The sequence below is a fragment of the Mastomys coucha genome, unplaced genomic scaffold (genome assembly GCF_008632895.1).
Source record: "Mastomys coucha isolate ucsf_1 unplaced genomic scaffold, UCSF_Mcou_1 pScaffold5, whole genome shotgun sequence".
NCBI lineage: Eukaryota > Metazoa > Chordata > Mammalia > Rodentia > Muridae > Mastomys > Mastomys coucha.
This window is the reverse complement of record NW_022196911.1, coordinates 28865789-28890287: the sequence shown is the minus strand read 5'-3', so window position 1 is coordinate 28890287 and position 24499 is coordinate 28865789. Positions and strand designations below refer to the sequence as shown.

The window sequence follows — 24499 nt, the reverse complement described above, 5'->3', positions numbered from 1 at the left end:
CCCACAATCCTTCCCTTCTTACTCCTCCCCTTCTCTGAATGTATGGGACCCCACTGGGTATCCCCTAACCCTAGCACTTCAAGTCTCTGCAAGGCTAGGGGCTTCCTCTCCTGTTGAGGCCAGATAAGGCAGCCCAGCTACTTATACAATATTTTGATTTTGTTAATGCAAAGTACTTAGCAATCACCTACTAAGAAAATCTCATAAAGATAGTGAAGGATGTCTTCAATGAAAATTCAGGGCTGAGAATTACATATTATATAGAAATAAAAGTTAAGAAATTTTCCCTTAGCTTATAATTTGCTAATAATAATAGTTTTTCATAATATTAAATTGAAAATTTATCATTTGTGACAAATAATAATAGTTAATAATAGTTGGATATTGAGTATGGTTGAAGTAGCCTAGTAATCCTTGTCTGTAATCCCAGCTATTCAGGAAGATGACAAGTTCGAGGCCTGCCTGGGCTACAGAATGAATTCAAACCAACTTGGACAACTTAGTGAGACCCTGTTTCAGAGTAGAACGCAGAAGAGGAATATGAATTGTAGAATGCTAGAAAGACCTAAGTTCAGCCTCCAGTCAAGCTCTCTGTCTACACACAGCTTGATTTTCTTTTTTTTCAATATTTTTTGTATGTTTTATGTAAAAATTGAATGATTCATTAAGAGTACTGACTGTAAGAACTTAATAGATATGTTTCTGAATTTTAAAGAATCAAGTCATAATTTTATAATATTTAAAAATACAAAGTATTTAATATCCATTTAATATCCATTTACTAAAAATACAGGGATATTTACTTTTATATCTGTATATTATAGATTTATACATATATGTCATACATATAGAGATAACCTTTGGTAGAGTAATATGTATATTCTCACTTATAGGAGGCTTATATTTATATGTAAAGGCTAGAAGAAACTAGACCAATTGAGCCTTACAGAGGTAGGATTTCAGAAGGTTTAAATTTTTCTGGATGTGCTTTTGTATTTTCTTAGTTTTTAGAATGATTATATGTTTGTAATAAATACCTCTATATTGTGCCTCTGAGAATTTATATTAAAGCTTTTTTTTTTTTTCATGGAAAGTGTTTTTCAGCTTATATCTTTAATGGATACCAGATTGCCTCGCCGCACCAATGAAAAAATAGAACTTGCAGTTCTCTGGTTCCTGGATCAGTTTCGTAAAACTTATGTTGGTGATCAGCTTCAGAGAACCTCAAAGGTAGGTTTTTACTATCAGAAAGCCTTAGCATGTTATTGAGAATGAACATGAATACATAAACATATAACAGGTGGGGAGTTGAGTAGTAAACCTTGTGACTCTTTACCACAGACATGTAATTGATAACTGAATCATCTGTTGAATTGGTATTGAAACACAATGCAAAATTAGTTTACTTGTTTCAAACATACATTTATCATTTTCTCTAAAGGAATAATATTTTTATTTGGATAGTCATTTAAATACTTTGGATTTTAAAGTGCAACTTAATAGATAATGTCTTTTTACATTTCACAATTGGAAACAAGATTTGCTGTTTTAATAGTTCTGAGGTTTGGAGTGATTTCCAGTATATTTCAGTCATTCCTTGGCATTCTTATATGCTAAGTCATGTGGACGAGCCGAATTTAGATATATACTAAACAGAGCAGCTAAATCACTGTAATGTTGGAGTAGTTGCAGTGAAGTAATTGAAAGGTTAGCATCGGCAAGTTTTAGATAAATTGATTTAGAGACATAATAAAAGATTATTGAGGGTGTTTATGTGAGTCCTGAGGGAATACTTAGGAGTATACACACATGCTTCTATCTTTATAAAGTATTCTGCATCCATGGGTTCAGCCAACCGTGCATTGAAAACATTGTGTTTGTATTAAACATGCTTTGACTTTTCCTTTGTCAACACTCCCTAAAAACATGTAGAAATTACAATAACACTTGTTGTATATGTTGTATGTAATCTAAAGATGACTTAAAATGTCAGGGGAAGATGTGTGTAGGTTATATGCAAAAACTATGAGATTCCTTTTACTAGTTGCAAACCATTATTTGATTTTAAGACTATGTTTTATGGGGTTTGGAGCATAGTGTGGGGGTAAAGCACTTGCTTAGCATACATAAGGCCCTGCATTCAATCCACAGTACTGAAAAAATGGCAGCAAGGGGTAAAAGAGAATAGAGGAGGTGGGGGGGTGGTAGGACAGAAAAAGAAAAAAAGACTGATTTTTTTTTTTTTTTTAGGATAAAATTTTCTTTACCTTTAAAAGAAGTGATACAATTTCATGCTTTCTTGCTTGCATATATATAACATTTTATTTGGCCACTGAGCAGTCTTTCTAATCTGGATCTTGACTGTTTTCTAAAAACTTGTATAGAATGTAAAATATAATATATAATATTATAAATATATAAAATATATAAAGTATATAAAACATAATATCTAATAGTTCAGATACTAAAGAGTCCTAAAAGACATGTGTTAGGACTGTCCTGTAAGTAGAAAATGAGCTGAGCTATAAATCGAGTTGGTCATGTAGGGAACAGTTAGTCTCAGATTCTTTGCTGAGAACCTGACAAGTCTTATCTAATTCTCATAAAACCAGTATGGAAATAGTTATTTTGTTAACAGTTTCCATTTTATCAACATGGAAACTGAAGCTTTGAATGCTTGAATAAATGTGCCTGCATTTTGGATCTGTATTTGATTGGATGCCTTATTGGAAGCTTGTCCTACCATTGACTTTGCTATATTAGTCGGTGTAGTGGCTTTCCTCTGGAACATTGAACAGACTCTTCCACATAGGATCTCTGTTGTAACCTTTTTTGCCTTCTAATATTGAGGAAGCAGTATGTTGAGCTCAGGATGTGTCCATTGTACTTCCTGTGTCTGCTCTGTTCCCTGATTTTGCTGGTTTACTTTTCTAAGTGTCTGAGGTCCACCCTTGTCTCCTGCCTCCTCCTCTTCCATGCATTTGCATGGCTTACAAATTTTGTCCATTTTACATGGCTTCTTATCGATTTTAAAAGATTTGGATTGCACTCTTTGTTTCTTCCTCCTTCTCTCCTCTCCTTCCCTCCTTCCCTCCTTCCCTCCTTCCCTTCTTTCCTCTCTTCTTCCCTCCTCTCTCCCTCCCTTTTGTTCCACCATGTTCCATTATCCATTCTGCCATCAGTAATCTTCATGGAAAACGAGAGGGAACTGTAGTGGACTTCCCTATGCCTATTATCCAGCTTGATCAGGTCTTAGTGCTCTGCTTTCTTGACTTCATACCTACATTATATTAAACATCAAGGACCCTGTGGCTAGTTTCATTGTTATTTTTTTAACCGCATTTTGCTCAAATGTAGCAGTTGTCCTAAATTTTGTGTTATTGTCACCTGTGAGTCTGTGCTTTGTTCATGTTTCTGTGTGTTTGTACACAGAATACAATGTGATTAACTTTATATGAAATTAGTTTACAATTGGGATCTGCTGTAACTTGCCTGCTTTGGGAAGTCCTGGTTTTGAATTTTATTGATAATGAGGCACACAGATTTCTTTATTACACTTGAATGGTAGGAACATTAATGCATTACTATGACATTATATTCTCATCTTTTCTTGTTGATAACATGCACTATTTCTAGTTCAATTCTGTAGTAAGTATTATTGTTCTTATCTCTTATCTCTTCTTGTATGTTGAAGAATTTAAAAAGTAACAGAAGTAAATGCCAGATTGTAGGATGCGTGCCTCTAACTTTGTTAGGTTGTGTTGTCTTCATAAGTATTAGAACAATTTATTTTCATTTCCCAGCAAGTTAGGTATGTTTTATCATTCCTATCATTCCTCTTGTAGGCTTGACATTTGTGCAATCTATGGGGAGCATGTGCGCGCGCACACTCACACACACACTTAAAATTATTTAGTGGTTATTCTCATTTACGTGACAACTTTCTCCAGTAGTCAAATTTTGTCCATTTTACAACGTTTTCTTTGGACAGTTGATTCTACTCTATGACATGTTTTGTATTGGAAATGTTGCTGTTTCTTTTTTCTTGCATATTTATATTCAATATGAAGTGACTGCTATTATGTGTCTACTATGTATTAACAGCAGGTATATGAAGGAAATTTGGATGATTTCTTCAGTAAATGTAGTTTGTGTGTGTATGTGTGTGTGCATGCTGTGGAAGCCAGAGGCCCACCTCAGATGTCTTTCCTCATTTGCTGCCCACTTTGTTCTTAGAGACAAGGTCTGTTACTTAGTGGAGCTCAGTGATTAGAAGGGCTAGCCAAGGAGGTCCAGTTACTATCCCGGCTCCACATCTCCAGTGCTAGAATTACATATCAATGCACACCTTGCTTGTTTATGTGGGTTCTAGTCATTAAAGTCAGGTCCTCATGCTTGTAAGGCATTTCACTGAGTCAACTGTTTTCCCAGTCCCTCAGTAAGTTTTGATTTAAAAGGGAATACAGGAAAGTAAAATAATTATAAAATATATATTTATGAATTCAAATAGAACATAAACAATAAACTTTTATATATTTATGACTACTGTAGAGTTAAGGTAAAAACACAATAGCACACTCAGTAATAAAACAAAAAAACCTCACTTGAATACCACTACAAACTAGCTATGTCAGAAGACATCTATAGAATATTCCACTCCTAAATACCAGAATACATATTCTTAAGTGCCCACACTATTACCATTAAACATCAACAAACTTCTCAATGCATTGGAAGGGACTGGAGTTTGCCAAGTATATTCAACAAGCACAAACTTCTCAATCCATTGGAAGGTACTGGAGTGTGCAGAATAAATTCAACAAGCACAAAAGGCTTTATTTTTGTTGCTAAGGTTCAAACTCAAGGCTCTGCTGGGTTTGGGCCATCGTAGAGAAATCTAAAAATACTTTCAGATCAATAAAAATGCAAACACAACATAACAAGGTATATAAAGAATACTATTAAAGTAGTAAAGAAGGCCAACTTAAAGCTATAAATACCTACATCAAATAGCTGCAACTATGAGCAGTAGTGCACACCTTTAATCTCAATGATGGAGAGGCAGAGCAAAGTGGAACCAAGCAGACATCTGGGATTCTAGACAAGCCTGTTCTACATAACAAGTTCCATATCTTTCTAGGCTACAGAGTGAGACCCTGTTTCAATCAATCAATCAATCAATCAATCAATCAATCAATGGAATAAATAAAAAGAACAGGACATGGTGGTGAATATAATCCTGGTTGTGAGGAGCTTGAGGGCTGAGTTCCAAAACCTTGCAAAGAAAAGGGAAGAGAACTCAAATTAGCTTCCCTATCACACGAGGAAACACAAGAAGAAAGTAAGCCAGAAGAGGAAAGGAAGTAATAAAGACGGATAAAAATTAATTGAATGGCAATTTTAAAACAAGAATAAAGTAGTCAAAGCCTCAAATAGTAGTAGTAATAATAGTGACAGTTGATTTTAGGAATAACAAACATTAAGGCTGTTTGTCAAAAGGAACAGGAGAGGACTCAGAACACTGTGGTGAAGACTGAGATAGTCGCTATTTTGCCAGCTTTAAAGAAATGAGTTATAGTGAATATTGTGAAGAGCTGATTACAGATGTTCCTTAAAGACAAATGCCTGAAGTAACTCATTAAGATACAGAAACTTGAATAGACTTGTAACAACAAGTCATGAGGTTGTTCATAATCAAAGGCTGCCTATAAAGAGTGCAGATTAATATAGTCCCCTAGTTAATTCTAACAAATAGTAGACAAAGTAACTGAAAAAGAATAATCTTTAAAAGCTCATATTCCTATATGAATATGGACAAATACTAAAATTTAAAAATCAGGCAATTTAAAAAAATCAGGCAAAAGAATTAAACACCGTATAAAACCAAGCGTAAGAGTACAATGATGTGTTAGGAAACTTAATGTTGGCAAGAAGGAACCCTCTGCAAGTTGATCCATACACTGAGAACATTGTCTGCCAAAATCTCCACTTCCTTGCTTGTAGGAATCGACAACAATATCCTAGCATTCAGGAGATTAAAAAGGTCTACAAGAACCATAACATAACACTGCTGGAGAAAGATGGCATGGGAAGGGCCATATTTTAGTTGAAACTTTTTACGAAGCAGCAGTAAAGACAGTGTGTCTGTTGCACGTCCAGGAACAGGCACATAGGTAAAGGTCCCTAACACTGATTGATATGGATGCCAAGACCATTAAATGAGAAGAGAGGCTGTCAGTGAATGGTGCTGGACAAGTGCACCACCAGCCAAGGATTACACTTGCTTTTCTTTTCTTTTTTTCCTTGCATGTTTGAATTGTAAATGGTAAGTGCTCTTTTATTTTTGAATAATTTGACTTTATAAGAATTCCCACTAAATGAATCTTTTTGTGGGTGGTTTCAAGTTCAATTTTACAGGTTTTTTTTTATTAGATATTTTCTTTATATACATTTCAAATGTTATCCCCTTTCCTGGTTTCCCCTCCAGAAAAAAAAAAAAAATTGTATTCCTCCCCTCCCCCTTCCCCTGCTCACCAACCCACCCTCTGATCATCCATGGGAGGAGAGGCCCTTGGTCCTGTGAAGACTCAATGCCCCAGGGTAGGGGAAGGGGAGGGCCAGGAAGTGCACTTTGCTTTTCAAGGCACTGGAAAGCTCTGGCTCCAGAGGAGGGAAGACTAGTTACTGATTTATGAATTGTGTGGTGCCACACACCCAAACTCTGCCAACAATTTAAATCCTGACACTTGTTAACATTATTAATAGCCTTATTTTCTGTTCATATAAGTCATCCCTTCTTGAATGATCAATTACATGATCATTTTGTGTGTAGAACACATTCAGAAATAGGAGATTATAGAAATAATACCTTAAGACTAGGCAAGCATCCTCCCTGATTGGACCGTTGTTTCTCAGTATTGAGTAAAAAACATTTTTGTAAACATGAACATGACTTGTCAGTGTACTGTATCCTTGTAAACCTGTGGGATAACTGAATTGCCTTAGCAAAGCAGTACTTGGTGATGTCTTTCAAATTGCCAAAAATAAAAACAGGAATCCTGTTTCTCTGTGTGTGCCTTTCTAAGGCTTGGGTCCTTGGTTGTTTACGGTCCAGCGTCTCCTGCTGTTGAGTACACACTCGGAGCAGCAGATGGCATTCTCTCCCTACAGTTGTCAGGCCTCCGGAACCTTGTGCTGCTAACAGTGACTGTGAAACTGATAGGAAAATGTCTAGAGAAAGTGTGAGTGAGATCTGTATGTATAATCCAGTCTGGAAATCATAAATTAACTGCTGTTTCCAGGTACTTGAATATATTTTGAGTGTTGGTAAAATTTATGATTGTGTTTGATACATAGTTTTTAGGAGAAAAGAATTTCATTTAGGTTAGAAAATAAGAAGCAGCTTTAAAACATTTTAAACAGTATTTTAAGTATTCTAATGTAGCAAACATCATGTAGATTATAGGGGCAAAGTGCCTGGGACATTAAGATGACATTTTGAAGTTTAATTATTAGGGAATAATGCTGAATGATTTTGGGGAACTTTTAAGTGTTTTAAAAGTTTTCAAAGTTGAATTCTGGCACATTGTCAGGTTGATTAAATTCTGTAAATTTGTTGTAGTATTTTTTTGTATATTATTTGACCAAGTTAGTTTTTCCTTCTTGGTATATAATAGTACTTGTAATCTATTGGTTCACAGAATTGCTTTATTACAAAGGGATTTGTTCTTTTTCAGTGATCATTCTATAGCCTTAAAAAATGTTTAGGAAAGCAAACTAAAGGCCTACATTGTTTTATAATTTTTAAATCTCTTCACTGTATAAATGGAATTGCTAAGTTAAACTTTGAAGTATTAACTCCCTGAATACATAATAAGTGTTGATTGAAAAACATTAAGCATTAGACAAGAAGGTTTAGAGCAAAGAAACCTGAAGTTGAAGTTTTAGCAGCCATGGGTCTCTTCGATTATGATATTCACTGGAGAAATATCTGATTATCTGATGCAAATTAGAAAAAGAGACATTGGATCCTTTTTTTGTTTGTTTTTAGAAGTTGACTTTTATTATTTGTCATGCCATTAAGCATGCCATCATTGGACACCAAATCCCATGTGAATTCTACAGTTATATCTCCCTGAAAACACATTTTCACCTAAACGTATTTTGATAAAATTATGACTATTCACAATATTTTAAATCCGTGTTTTGTTCTCATTTAAAATTTATTTTTAATGATTACAAAATCTAAAATATTCATAAATTTTTTAGAACTGTCGGTAAATTATATAGTACAATCTTATATTACAAATGACTTTTTGTATTCTCTTGGGTATTTATACTTTGCTGATGATTTTACAAAGTTGGGCAATATTGCGGTATTTCCCACAACAAAGCAGAGATGACAATTTCTTCTGGAGTGGACATCCAAGTGTCCTATTTTCTATTTGTTTACCATAACTTAGGAAGATTGAATTTTTTAAAAATATTTATTTAATATATGTGAGTATACTGTAGCTTGTCTTCAGACACACCAGAAGAGGGCATCAGATCTCATTACAAATGATTGTGAGCCACCATGTGGTTGCTGGGATTTGAACTTAGGACCTCCAGAAGAGCAGTCAGTGCTCTTAACTGCTAAGCCATCTCTCCAGCCTCAATGATTGAATTTTTTAAATGGTTCTAAGAAATTGAGATAGAAAAAATAATAAAACATCAGGGACTATATTAACTGGTGTCTTTAAATCATTTTTAGCACTAAAAATCATTAATATAAAAGATATATATCATTAATAAAATTATATTTCTTAGTTATTTCTCCATATTTGTTATGTTATTTATTTATTTATTTTTTGTGTTTTTTTTTTTTTGTTTTTTTGTTTTTTTTCGAGACAGGGTTTCTCTGTGTAGCCCTGGCTGTCCTAGAACTCACTCTGTAGACCAGTCCTGGCCTCAAACTTAGAAATCCTCCTGCCTCTGCCTCCCAAGTGCTGAGATTAAAGGCGTGCGGCACCACTGGCGTAATTTTTTAAAATAGTATTTGGGTCTCAATAGAAATTATGCACAAGATAACTTCTCCTAACAATCCAGAGGTAAGATTATGACATATATAACATATAATGTTTTCCTTTAGAAAACCAATTCCATGTATTTGATATTCCTTTCTTCTGGACAGTAGTAGGTGATGTATAAAATTCAGAGACTGATAAAAGCATAGTGCATCTGTTGGTAAGATGAAGATGGGAAAAGTTCAGTTTTGAAGTTTTGGCTGAGATTCTGCTCTTCAAAATATTCTAGTTACTTAAAGGAAAGTCAAGTGTGAATAAATCTTGAAAAAATCTTTGTTTTGTCTATGATGGAGCCATATGCAGATCTGAATACCAACTAGAAATATGTCAAAGTATGAGTGCTGCCTCTCTGAATGGATTTATTTTCTTTGCTTGTAACCCTTTAAAGTAGGCTGTTGTGGGGAGTCCAGGTCAGAATGAGTCCATCCTCCCTGTGCTACAGAAACCTGAAGCTGCCCTCTGCAAGAACCCTGTCACAGCTGTGTTTATTCTTCTTTGACTCTTGAGCCTCCAGTTCAGATTCTGATGATTTGATTCTTAAATAACTGGCAAGATCAAAAGTCATATTAATTTGCAAATAAGAATTTCCAAAGCAGTCTATGCTTCAAGACAGTGATCCTATAGTGTCGATTTTTCCTACATACCTCACTGAAGAATATTAGGCATTATTTCACTTTAAATCTATTTTTTTTTTATAATTCAAAGCTTTGGTATTAGTTATTAACTGCTTACGTACTAGTGCCTTATACTTTTGTGCTCGGTAGTTAGAGCAGGGGTAAGCATGGAGGACTAGTCTGACTCCTTACTTTTTGAATGATGAGTATGTTTAATACAATTTAGGGCAGCAGTTTGATATTAAGAAAACATTTTTCTGACATATATTGGGGGCTTGTATTTATTTCTTCCTCAACTATATAATATGTTTACTTCTGATTAGTGCTTTTATCTAATATACAAATAGGAAAACAAGTTCAGCTTCTTAAGAACTATGTGGGAATATGAAGCCACGTTGCAGATGATGAACATGACTGTTTTTAGTAATATGATAGTGCTACAAACAATAAAAGCCAAAAGGTTAGCAAAATGCCAGTACAGGTGGCAGCGCTGGCTTGCTGCTTCTAGCATTAGAGCAATGGGTTCCTCCTCTACTATCACCTAGAAGGAATCCGTCACAGTCCTAAATTTCACTTTTTACTCCAGGAAAGTCCAACTGCAAGTATTGCAGTATGATCCGCTCAGTCTGGAGTTCCAACTTTGTTCCACTGACACTATCTAATCTATGATATGGTGGTCAGCTTTTCAAATAAAAAGTAAAAAGTATTATCAGCAATTGTAACTTCATTATTCTGTATTCAGAATCTTATAAAGGTAGCTTCTACATCACATGAATGGCTTCACGTGCATTTTTAATTCCTACTGACTTCAGGAAAAAATGGCTCCTTGCTTTTTTTTTTTTTTTTTAAGAGACAGGCTTTCTCTGTATAGCCCTGGCTGTCCTGTCCTGGAATTCACTTTGTAGACCAGGCTGGCTTTGAACTCAGAAATCTGCCTGCCTCTGCCTCCCAAGTGCTGGGATTAAAGGCTTGTGCCACCACGGCCTGGCAAATGTCTCCTTTCTGTATTTCTGCTTCTTTGATCATGCTAGGCATCTCTAGGTTACACAGTACTCCTTATTAATGTGGCAACAGACCAGATAAATACAAACTTCAGTGGAGTGAAATATAATAGTTCATTTGTAAGTCTGTTACATTTAATTTTCTTTCTGTCCTGTGACTGGACCAAATTTTTGTTTTGTTTAAACAAAGGATAAATGAGCATTCTAAAAACGTTTTTTACTGTCCTAATGATTAATGATCACTGAACACTTTTGAAAGATTAGCATTTTTCAAAGCTGCTAAAAAATATACTGTTTTATTTAATTACAAGAAAGTAAAGGCTTTTCACACTGACAGGTGGTGGAAATTAGCAGGCAGTTTTGAAATTGTGCTGTGCACGAGAAATTAGATCTCATTTTAATTCTGCTTTTCTCAACTAGCAAATGAGGTTAATGCCATACATATTCAGCTGATATGGATGAAGAAATTGATATAAAGTAGATCAACATAGCTACAGGGCTAGATTAATTTATAGGTAAAGAGGCAGTGATAAATGAAAGTAATGTAGTAGTGGTCACTAAACTCCTCTGCCATGAGGGATTCAATAGCGTTAGTTCCTCATTAAAGCCATTGTCGGGGTGCGTCAAAGAGAAATTTGAAAAGGAATAGCCAACTAACCCCTAATTATCAAAATACAGAAAATACTAATTATACCTTAATTAGCTTTTCTTTTAATGTACTGAAATTTGTTACTTTTTGTGTGGCACAAATGGATAGTTATATCAACAATAAATAGGTTGTTTTAATAACTTTCTTTTACCTCTGGGAAAACTACACTCCAATTTTTAATATGCAATAATGCTTCTCTCTAGCCTGTAGGAGATGAAAATTATTAAGTAGCTTTATTTTTTTGAAGATTTTACAGCAGCTTTGGGAAGAATTATTTCACCATGCATCAATTACTTTTAATTGAACTGAATATTTTTCAGATTGCACCAAATGCCTCTCATTTAAGTTTAGCAGTTAGAGTTTAGGAAAGCGGCATAATGAGGATTGCAGATAACCTCTGTCATAGATTGTAATAAATAAGTGTGATTATTTGTTTTGCTCTGGTTTAGAAAGAGCTCAGGATTGAAATTTTACAATCTAGGCAGTCACCTTATCTAGTTAGTCAGCACGGAGAAGTAAGGGCTATGTGTTCAGGACATTTTGTTCACCATTCTTTCCCTCTTGCTAACTAAGGTGGGTTTCAGCAGTCTAGTTAAGAAAGGGTGGTGGGTTTAGAATAAAGAGATACAGTGTTACATTGGGGAAGCAGGTTGGGTTTTTGTGTGATTATACCTTAAGGCAGCTCTAGGCCCTTAGTAGTTTTTGCTGCTCTTGGGGAATTCATAAGCTTGCCTGCACATTTGCTGCTTTACCCATCAGTTGCAGTGATATTTGATGTTACGATGATTAAGAAAAATAGGGCAAATCCCTAGCATTACATTTAGTACACTGCAGTTGCTCCAGAATAGAAAGTTGCCATTATATGTAATATGTTATGTGTAATATGTTATATATAATAAGAAAGCTCATAAAGAAATTCTGTCCCCCCCCAAAAAAATTTTTTTAAATATCATGAAACTGTTTTTCAAGGGATTGCATGTAATCAGGACATTTAAGATAATTATCCAGAAGTGCTGAAGACTAAATTACCATAAATTTATTTTTTGGCAAAGAATTTATAAATAGTATGTCTTTGGACTAAGGGGTAGTAGTGAGGCTTTCTGAGGATCCAAGTTGATGTTATCTCCTAGATGTGCCACATATAATTGGGAATTAAAGCCAAGTAGTCTTATTCTAAAACTATAACTCTAGAAAAAGAGAAATGTGTGACTTCTCACCTCATTAGTTTGCAGCAAGTTCAGATGTCTGCATCTTCTCATTGTGATGCTTACATTGAATTCCTGGTCCTCCCACTTACCCTTTGTGCTTTTCTTACCACCTTTGAAGGGTAGTAACCATGAGATATAGTGTTCATCAACAGTATCCATCAAGCTAAACCTCTCTACCTTAGTTTTCCTTATTGGTAAAATAATCCCACTAGGTATTGCAATGTTGGTGATTGTACTGTGATATAACTGTTCTTTCATTGGTTTTAAAACTAACTAAACTAAAAATTTGGAAGGAAAAAATAAATAGGTCACCCAAAGAATAGAGCAGGAAAACATTTCACAGTCTTTGGAAACATTACTGAACTGTCTTTCAAAGTGACAACCCAATGCTTTAAATAAGTAACTAGGCAAACAAACAAATATATGTGAAAGAAGTTGTAAACCATGTTGCCTTTCATCTGTTTACAAAGTAAAAGATTAGAAACTTTAATTTGACCAGTAGCCCCAAGCCAGGTCCCTGGAAATGTGTTGAACACTGATTCTCTCCTGCAGATAGACCCAGTGACTCAGAGCATCTAAGGGTGTGTTGGGCACTTCTGGTTTTTATTACAGTTTGAGAACCTTTGGGTCCCTTACTTGAAGACAGATGGCAGATTCTCTCTTGTTTCCTTTGACCATGACTGGGAGTTAGGGCTGGTTCTGGAGTTGCTGCCTTTAGCTCCTTTAGTCCCAATGCTGTAATCTTAACCAAAAACTTAGAGAAAGGAAGTGGAGGAAAAAGCATCTGACTATTACACATTAAAAAACACTGTACTTAAATATTCCAAGGAAATGTTTGGGTCAGTAGGATTTGTGTTTTGATGGCCAGTGACTAAAAAAATAATTCATATGATTATGCATGGTGCGTGCCATAAAGACAAAATTATTTTAAAATAAAATATCTCTTTATGTGTTGTTGTTGTTGTTGTTGTTTTGGGAAATTACATCTGAACCAATATCTAAACTTTTTTCTGTTCTCTTGTGTACTTCACTAGTCTTCAGATTCTGTATCAGGAATCAGATTGTGTATAAATTGTCAGTCACCTCATTAGCCTAGTTCCTCCAACCACCATAGCAAGTGGAACTGATAGTGTTAGGATTTGAGAGTCGATGGCTGTGCATTGAAAGTGATTGGCACAGTGCCTCACATGGCAGTGTTGAGGACACTATCTGGTCTCATGCTCATAACAAAGCATTTGTACCAGCACTGTTCCTAGAGTTAGAAAACATTAGCCTACCTCTAAATCAACATGAGCAAAACTCTTATGAACTCACAGAGACAGAGGTAGCATGCACAGGGTAAGCGTAGGTCTACACTAGATTCTCTGCACATATATTATGGTTTTAAGTTTAGAGTTTTCATGGGATTCCTGAATGTGCAAACGAGTAGTTAGTCTTTGGTTCTCGTACCTTCTCTTATACTCTTTGCTTTGTGTTTGTTTGTCTTGTATATAAGTTCTGTGTGACTGTTTTTGCTTTATTACATTTTATTTTGTTATTTTTAAAGAAATAAATGAGTGGATGACAACCTAGCCACTAGGGTACATGTTAACAACTAAACATTTACTCCTGCTGGGAGAGGGAAAATCAGTTTTCTGGGTCTATGAACACTGGGTCTATGAACACTGGGAATATCAACCACTCCAGGACAGACCTCATGTGCAGGAGTCGTTGACCAACGTTTTAATTGTGTTCCTATGTGTGTCTGTGTGTGTCTATTTGTGTCTGTGTGTATTTATTTGGTTATAGTTTTGTTTTGCTTTTTACTTTGTGGTGTTATTTTGTTTTCTGTGGGGTTTGTTTTGTATTGAGTTTTTGTTTGTTTTTGTTTTGTTTTTTTAGGAAAAAAAAGTAAAGTTGGGTATATAGGGAAGGGGAGAGGATCTGGAGGGCTTTAGGGGAGAGGGACAATATGATCAGAATTGTTTGAATTTGAAAATTGTCTTAAAAGGTATTAGTAGTAATCACACAAACACATACAAACCCAAAAACTGTTAGCCTAGAAGAGGTTGTAGATAGAATCTAAATGAATATTTTTAAACTGTTTATTACAAACAAGGCCTCTGTGAGTAAAATTTACTGAATTTAGAATACTTCTAAAAACTAGTTTTAGATTTATGTATTTTACTTAATGTATAACCTGCATGTATATATGTGCAGCACACATGTGCCATTTGGATTCCCTGGAACGGGAGTTACAGATGGTTGTGAGTCACTGTGTGGGAGCTGGGATTTGAACCTGAGTCTTCTGCAAGAGCAGCAATTGCTCTTAACTGCTGAGTCATCCACTCTCCAGCCTCTCTGTGTGATTTTTTTCCCCCAGTGAAATGAAGTTGAAAAACTAGCACTGTTGTACTGTGTGTTTCTCACGTGGAAATTTATGATGCATATTGACATGGATTTGAGGGGATCCTGCTTGAAATATTTCATGTCATTTTAAGAAATAAATAGATAAGATGCCAGTAATCTAAACTTCAAACTATGTATTTTTATGAAAGAAATTATTTAAGAATCCATACATTGCTGGTATTGGTAAGAATCACGTAACCAGTCCCCGTCCCTCTCTAAGTCCCACCAACAGTAAGGTGCTGCAGGTATGTGCAGTGGTACAACACTCACCCAGCACTCTCAGGTCAAGGTTCCATCTCCATCATAGGGGACAAAGTAAGAAGATGGGAAAAGTTCCAATCAAATAATCATTGCATCTGGTATATGTGAAAGTGTCTACTTTCAAATGAATATTCATAATCAAGACATTTAATTACAGAGTACAATTTGGGAGAAGTATATATATAAAGAGGTTTATCGTCATGAAAAAAATTTTAATCTGGTTTGGGAATGTCATTGTTTTAATTGAGACATTTCCAAAATTTATTTTATACTTTTTTGTTTGTTTGTTTGTTTGTTGTTTTTTAGAGACAGGGTTTCTCTGTGTAGTCCTGGCTTCCTGGAACTCACTCTGGACACCAGGCTGGCCTCAAACTCAGAAATAGCCTGCCTCTGCCTTCCAAGTGCTAGGATTAAAGGCATGTGCCACCACTGCCCAACATTTTATATATATATATATATTATATATATATTATGTATTATAGATATAATACATAATATATATATTTAAGGCCTTGGAATTTATGGCTAAGCTGTCATTTAGCCTAAGAAGAAGCTCAGATAGTCCTAGCAGAGCAGGATTTATTGGGGGTGACAGAGGACTGCCCTCAAGGGTGTGCAAACATGGAGAACCATGATTAAGGGGTAGAGGCATCCTCTGAGAAGTAAAGAAAATAGGATTTGGAGATAAAAATAAGAATTGTTTAAGTTGCATTGATAAAAAGAGAATTGTTTCCAGCAGCTAATGGCAGAGTTGATGATATCAGATCACCAGAGGAGCTTGCTTGTCAGCAAGTGTTCTCCAGTGGATACTACTGGGTTTCAAACTGAGGGTGTCTGTCCTGCCAGAGTATCCAGACCTGTGCATAAGGAAAGGACTCTTGTTTCCTGGCTTTCTGGCTGTTTTTAATTAGAGCTTTGCAAAGAGGAATGCATTTTAATGTTGGCCACTTTGATGATATACATGTTTTGTTTCATGTTGCCCAGTAGAATGGATTGCCTAAGAATTTGCATTACTCAGTTGGTTCTAGATCTGAATCATGCCTGAAACTAGTTTTTCCTGAAAGATAAATAAAATAGACAAGGAATAAAATAGTAAGGGCACTGGGTGATAGCAGTATCAGTGAAATAAATCGCCAAAGGAAGGCAAAATTGCTTATGGAAATCTGAGATGAAATAAAACTTGGGATGTCCTGGAAGAAACAAAAGTGATTGTCATAAAGTTGGTTAACAGTTATTTTGAATCAGGAATTTGGTTCTTTCAGGCTCTTGTTACCACCTTTTCGTCCATTAGACTGGATGGCTGACTGTGAAGGAAGCTTTCCAGAGAATTTTTCCATTGTTACAATATGCCAAGAAGTTTTCACAAATAAACAGTAGCTAAGACAGAACTTAAATGGGTTGGGTCAGTCATGATATAGAACACTCACTCTGTATGTGCAATGTATTTAGGTTCCTGGTTTTTGCCTAATATCTAATTCTTTTTATGATGATTAAAAATTATTCTAAAGCTAAATTGTCAATTATGACTTTTAACAAAGGATAATTAATTCTCTAATTTTATAAAAGGAATAAGAGTTTTGTGTTTTTATAATCATTTTTTTGAATATTGAAGTGGATTACTAGCCAAAAATTAAGGAAGAAAATGTTTGCAGAATGCGAGGCTGAGGGAGAGATTGTTGAATGTGGGCTTCTGTAATTTTCAGAAGTTCTTAGAGATATGGAAGATGACCTGAAAATCTGCATTCAAAAAGCATTACTGGCGGTTTGTAGGTCATTGTTGAAGTATACTTGAATCACTAATTCAGAAGTTCTGTCTTTCAGTCCACACAATGGAGGTCAACCAAGGATAGTCTGTTTCTTACAAATGTACTTTTAGCTTTATTGATTTAGGTTGCTATTTGCTTAATTAGTTATGCACCAGTTTTTTTGTTAACCAAATACTCGACTAAATGATTATTAGGCATCCCTGTCATTCTTTTATTCTAAGCAAACAACAAAATAGAACACACATTTAATATTTTATTAGGCTATATGCAACAAATATTAACCATAATAAGTACATATCCAAGCATTCTAGCACTGTGTATGTGGAGGCAGCATAATCAGGAGTTCAAGGCCACCATCTGTCACAGCATGTTCAAAGCCAGCCTAACCTACTTAGGACCATGTCTTTAAAAAACATTTGTACTGTTTGATCTAGTAATACCACATCTAGGAATCTCTCAGTAGGAATCCTCACTCCTTCTTGCATTATATGTGTTAGTAGTAAATTTAGTTTAAACAGACTTGTAGCTATCATTGTGGGAATTCAGGAAATTACTTGAGAGAAATGTTTCAATATGATGTAAATAGAAAGTAGTATGCAATATTAAATATGTAATAAGGTTTCAACTGTATGAAAAAGAACAAAAGGATTCTAAAGAAATGAGCTCAAATCTTGATTTTCTTTATCTCTCAGGACAATTACGGTTCATTTTCCTGTATTCTTTAGAATTATTTTTTATAATAATCATACATCACAGTTGATTATTTAGATAAAAATGAAAAGAATTGCCGGGCAGTGGTGGTACATGCCTTTAATCCCAGCACTTGGGAGGCAAAGGCAGGCAAGATTTCTGAGTTCGAGGGCAGCCTGGTCTACAGAGTGAGTTCCAGGACAGCCAGGGCTATACAGAGAAACCCTGTCTCAAAAAACCAAAACAAAAAAAAAGTGAAAGAAATTCACACTCACTTTTCAAATCATGGTTGCTTTGCTAGTATGCTGTGGCAACTGGTGTGTGTAAATTTCTCATTGATTTGGTGAATTTTAGTTATATGTGCATACACATCTTTTAAGTTACAGTGTCATTCTTAAGTATATACACTATGAACTATTTCTTTAATAATCGTCACATTATTTAAATGCATGCAGTATCAAAAATATAATCACATAAAAATAGTACAGTAAAAGTACTAGTACTTGGGAAGCTAGGGCAGGAGAATACTAAGTTTAGGACCTACCTAAGCTACAGAGTGAGTTCAAGGCCAGGGTGGAGAACAAAAAGAGACTCCCAGCCCCGTCACAAATTACTAAAACTAAAATCAAGCCCAGAGACAGAGCTCAGTGGTAGAGCATTTGTTTAACATACACAAAGTCAAGTCTTAGGCTTAATTCCCAGTACTGCAAAAGCAGGATAACAGAAAAAAGATACGTAAATTAGACGTTTGATAGCATAGGTCCAGTAGTAATTCCTTTTTACCTGATGGTCCAACAGTTGTATTGCATAAGGTTCCTGGTATTTCAACCACTACTCATTAAAAACAGGCCTAGTGCTCATCTGGCTGACTCTCCTCCGGTGCTGGGTGTCTGTCTGGAACCTCGCTGCTCGGAAATGATAGCAAGTAGTGTAGTTTCAAAGGGAACATGTTAGAAGGTTCCAGGTTCAGTTCTGTAGATTTAAATTTGTATAAAATAGTTTTGTTTTCCAAGAAAAGTATAGGATTTTTTTTTTTCTATACAGAAAATGATCATAAACCTAGATAGCCATGCGTTTGTGTGATTGCTCTCAGCTATTCTTTTAAAAGTCTATAAGCTACAATGGCATTGTAAAGTTTAGAACTAGAAAGTATACTAAGAACTCATCAGGTGAGATGGCTTAGTGGTTAAGAGCACTGACTGCTCTTCCGAAGGTCTTGAGTTCAAATCCCAGCAACCACATGGTGGCTCACAACTACCCATAATGATATCTGACGCCCTCTTCTGGTATGCTTAATTATAATAATAAATAAAACTACAGTGTATTTATTTATAATCTTTGGGCCAGAGCGGGGTTGACCGGAGCAAGCAGAGGCCCTAAGTTCAATTTCCAACAACCACATGAAGGCTCACAACCATCTGTACAGCTACAGTGTTCTCATATATATATATAATAAATAAATAAATCTTTAAAAAAAAAAAACTCACTAGGATTTCTGTCCCAGGTTTGGTGGCCAACCCATTAGAGCCAGTCCTTAGCACCCAACCATATGGCTGTCTCAGACTCATGCACGGGTTAAAAACCACAAATAAGAAACTAGGAACCTGAATGCCCTCATGTTGGTTCTGAGGGGGAAGTGGCTCCGGGGTTCCATCATCTCTCATGTAGTGACTCGGTTTCTTTGATTCTTGATTTAGGATTAGAGCAGCAGGTTGGTGTGGCAGATTCATTGTCACCCACTGTTACTGAGATAGGTGCTGATCTCCCATTTTACAGCCACATGAAATTACCACCACATCAGAGTATCTATGAATAAGCCTTGTAGTTGATGGCATTGAAGGTACTCTCTCAAAATGTCTGTCAGCATGTTAGAGATTTTTAAGGTGTTAGCAAAGAGAGGATTTAAGGAGTATTTATGCTAGATCAATTAGGATATGCTGGTATTGGAGGAGGTCAGAAAAGTAAGAGCTAGAACCAGTACTTATAGCCATCTGCATGCTCGGTCAAATTCTGTGCTCCTTGTCCTGGGTCCAGGAGGCAACGTCAATTGCATATAACTGATTTTCCAGAATCTTAACTTAAGAACTTTCCTATATCAGTTCCCTAGAAGGGGTTGCCAAAAGACAGTTTAAAAACTTTTAGCCAGGCAGGAATATAGTTCACTCAGTAGAATGCATATCTAAAATGTAAAAGGCTCAGGCTTGAGTCCCAGCTCTACAGTATTGTAACAGCAACAACAAGAGCAGCAGAGGTCTGTCAGGAGCCTCATAGCTGTTCACCTTTAAAGAGAAAAGCTGAGTGTCCTCCTCTGCTTTCCTAGTACCATGATTTTACCTTGTTACATCATTTGTTAAACCATTGCACTAACCTGTTTTTCACAGGTAGAACATATTATCACAGATAGAACATAATTATCTTTCTAAGAATATTTCTATATTTGTAAACAGGATCCTGATGCAGGGGTTTGGGGCCACCTGATCATGTTTTTTTACAATGAAAATTAAGCAATTATAAAAATAAATAGCCAAGTTTTTCAGTTGTCGTAAACTGGCTTTGTTTCATGCTGCTAATAAAGTCATTGTGTTGAAGCACTGAAGTGTGCCTCCATTAATGGAAACCTTAGGCAGAGTGTAGCTACTGTCTGGAGCCAGTGTCTCTGTGAAGCTGCATCTATACTACTGTTAAAAATAAGTGATATTTGTAAGCTAATAATTGAATGATTCAGAATTTATACCAGCTTTTTTTCAACCATAAAATGAATACTGTATACATTCATTTAGTTAGTTTTCGTATGCTCAGAAAAATACAAAAGTTCTCAATATGATGAGACAGATGAAATGGAATGTAGTTGCCATTTTTACCAGAACATTTTACTGATCGATCACATAAAATCGACTGTCAAGTTTGTTGTTGTTGTTTGGGTGTTTGTTTGTTTGTTGAGACAGGCAGGGTTTCGTGTAGTTATGGCTCTCATGGAACTCACTCTGTGGACCAGACTAGTCTTAAACTCAGAGATCCACCTGCCTCTGCCTCCTGAGATGGAACCCTTGGATGAAGGGTGAGCAGAACTATGCCAGCTGTCTATCAAGTATTCTTAAGTGTGCTTGTCAGTGAGGTAAATTCTGATTGTTGGCCAGCCATCTCAAATTTGCCTCTGGACCTCTTTCATCTTGTAAACCTAAGTCTGTGTGATCCAGGGTGCACAGGCTTCCCACTCCTGCTGCCTTAACACTTGGTCTCCATGGTTTGATGGCTTTAGGATCTTCACATAAGTGTCCTCATAGAACGTTTGCTTTTTGACACAGTTCCTTTTAAGAAGGTCAGATACTATTGTGCTAATATCCCACACAGTGCGTATCTTTTTATTCATTGATTATAGTTGGATTGTTTCCATGGTTTAGCTATTTTTGATAATACTGATACAGATGTAGATATTCAAATATCTCTTTGAGAGCCTGCTTTTATTACCACAAAGTATACTGCTGGATCATATAAGGGTTCCATGTTGAAGTTTTAAGTGGGCACAGTTTGCCCATGTGTGAGGTACAGTGTGTCATTTCAGTGTGTATATGCACTGTTTACTGACCATAGCACGCTATTAGACATATCCATCACTTAAGACATTCATTATTTCTTCATGCAGGGAGTATTTAAAATTCTCCCTACTGAGAGTAATTTTTAATTTCAAATTGTGTAATTTGAAATATACAATTAATTGTTGTCAGATCAGTAACCTGTGTGCTGTGGAAGGAGTCTGTCCTCCTGCGCCTGTTGGAATCCTCCCGCAGACCATCGCCCTTCTCAGCATCAGAGCCCCTGCTCTGCTCAGGCTTTCTAGCTTCACATTTGTGTTACCTCACTTAGTGTAATGACTCGTGTATCTTGGTCAGACATGACAGAATTCATACTTTTTATGGCTGAGTGACATTTCATGGTTCATACGTTCCGCATTTTCTATAATAGTTTGTTAGTGGATACCTAAGTTGACTCCCTGTCTTGGCTCTTGTAAATAGTCCCGTTGTTTTGTATTTAATTTTTGAGAAATAAATATTCTGTTTTTACAACCTCAATGAAACTTTTCCATTTTCTTTTGGTTTTTTGAGGCAGGGTTTCTCTGTGTAGCCCTGGCTGTCCTGGAACTCAATCTGTAGACCAGGCTGGCCTCAAACTCAGAAATCCGCCTGCCTCTGCCTCCCAAGTGCTAGTAATAAAGGCATGCGCCACCACCGCCTGGCAAAGATTTATTTACTTATTTCTATTTATTTATATGAGTACTCTGTAGCTGTCATCAGACACACCAGAAGAGGGCATCGGATCCCATTACAGATGGTTGTGAGCCACCATGTAGTTGCTGGGCATCGTACTCAGGACCTCTGGAAGATCAGTCAGTACTCTTAACTACTGAGCCATCTCTCCAGCCCTCCATTTTCTTTTATTTAAGTTCTTTATGCATAAAGACATCACACTTATGGTACAGCAAAATCATGTAATCAATTCTTAACTTGGAAGTGCTTTTGACTTATACACTTATATTATCACAGTCTGCACTTGTATTTCTGCAAAGTTACTACCTGCCTGTCTTCATGGTAGCCATGTTGTGTTTTGACAGCTCCTGCATGGAGGTGCCTTAGTTCCTCTTCCAGGGTTCCTTCCTAACCTGTATAACGTCCATGTTAAGGCACACTGTAGGTTTCCAGGACTTCAGTTCTTTGGATTTGGAACACCATGCCTTTTGTGTAGCTTGGTGGATATGTGCAAAGCTGCAGCAAGGAATATATTCAGTAAACTTACTGCCTCTCTGCTCTTTATAAGAATGCTGAGTTTTGTAAGGGAAAATATTTTAAATTTAGATTCAAGTGGGCATGATATCAACAAGTAGGACAAGTACCTTAGGCAATTTACCTAACTTCTCTTTTTCCAAATAAAACCACCTTGGTAAATTAGAAGAACTAGAAGTGGTAGAACTTTCTGTGTTCTCTAAATCTTAGCTAACAGATCTCATTAGTTATAGAGCCTTGACGGAGCTAAGTACTGATTTATCAGTTCACAATTGTGAGTTCTTCTTGGTAGATTTTTCCTTTGACTAGTATGAAGTGTCCTTCCTTATCTTTTTTGATCACTTTTGGTTGAAAGTTGATTTTACTTGATATTAGAATGGCTACTCCAGCTTGTTTCTTGGGACCATTTGCTTAAAAAATTGTTTTCCAGTCCTTTACTCTGAGGTTGTGTCTGTCTCTGTCACTGAGGTACGTTTCCTGAAAGCAGCAGAATGCTGGGTCCTCTTTACGTATCCAGTCTGTTAGTCTACGGCTTTTTGGGGGAATTGAGTCCATTGATGTTAAGAGATACTAGGAATAGTGATTGTTGCTTCCTGTTATTTTTGTTGTTAGAGGTGGAATTATGTTTGTGTGGCTATTTTCTTTTGGGTTTGTTAAAAGCAGATTACTTTCTTGCTTTTTCTAGGGTTTAGTTTCCCTCATTGGGTTGGAGTTTTTCATCTGTTATCCTTTTGTAGCTTTCCCTCTCTCATTCTGGCCATTATCCATTTCCTTTTTTCAAGAATGTGTCTTTCAGGTTCCAGGTAATTGTCTGATTTCTCTGATTCATTTATAATTTTATTGTACAATAATTAGATAAAGTCCAAGAAATTGTGTTTTCCATAGCAGTCAGCTAGAATATTCTGTATTTATCTGCTATGTTCATGGTCTGTGGTTTAGATTAATTCTAAAGTTTCTCTACTGTTTGTTTTTTTTTTTTTGTTTTTTGTTTTTTTTGTATGAATGCCCTATCCATTGATGACTAGGGTGCTGAGGTACCCAGTACTATATCTGGACCTGTCTGCATATGTCCCTGAGTGTTTGTTTTCTGAAAAGATATATTTACATATACATGTATCCTTGTTACATTGCTCCTTTTAGTAATATATACCTGTACTGCTTAATATATGTTTCAGAAGATACTATAATCAATGTATTATAATCCTTAAAATTGCTGTGCTGTCTCAGTAAAAAAAAAAAAGAGCACTGTATTCAAGTCTCTCCCTGTTTCCCTCCTTCCTTCCCTCCCTCCTTTTTCCCATTCTCTCTCTCATATTTATCCTTTCTAATTTTTATTTGAAACTTAATTTATCCATTATCAGAATAGCTTCTATCAGTGGTGTTTTGGCTTCCAAGTGCTTGGTAAATTAATTTGTATCATTTCCCAGTCTGTGTGCCTTCTCAAGAAGTCAACAGGTCTTACTTTTCAATATAATCACCTATTCTGTTACTTTTAGTAAGAGAGTTGAGACTGGTGACACTCGGCTTATGGAGTGGCTTCTAATTCCCATGATTTTGTTGGCTGTTTCTCTGATGGGTTGGATTCTTACTCAGTTTTGGTTGGTTGGTTTGCTTTTGCTTTCTCCCCTACTAGCATTAGGGGTTAGTTGCTTTTCAGCACTGGACATAGTAATGACTTTCTTAATCCCCTATGGTCTTTTCTTGTGTCGAAGTTTATGTTTCCTCTTTATTGAGACTCTTATCCCTCTTCTGTTTTTAGATTCCTCTGTCTTCTGCATTCATGGCTTGGTGGCCCATGAGTTGCTTTCACTTATGCTTGTCTTGAAATTTCTCTGTAAATTTAAAAGAAAGTTGGTCCATACATCTATAACAGTGTTTGTTGATAGTAATTTCTTTTGGGGCTTGAAGTATATCTTGCTTTCCTGGCTTTTGAGGGTTTATGTCTAGAGGTTTAATGATATGTTGATGTGCTTCCTTTTGTATATGACTTGATATTTTTGTTTATTTGTATGCCTGGTAGTTTTTTGTTGTTGCTGGTTTTTTGGATTTTTTTGTTTTTTTTGTTTTTTTGTTTTTTTG

General features: G+C 35.9%; 1 protein-coding gene across 9 annotated transcripts in view; it reads left to right on the top strand.

Moving 5' to 3' along the window:
• Ranbp17 (RAN binding protein 17) overlaps positions 1 to 24499 on the top strand; it is a 301497-nt gene that overhangs the window by 76365 nt on the left and 200633 nt on the right. For all 9 annotated transcript variants that reach the window (XM_031354601.1, XM_031354599.1, XM_031354597.1 and 6 more), the window contains one exon: positions 1095 to 1230. In XM_031354601.1, the coding sequence (XP_031210461.1) occupies positions 1095 to 1230 (136 nt within the window). The remainder of the gene's footprint in view (positions 1 to 1094; positions 1231 to 24499) is intronic.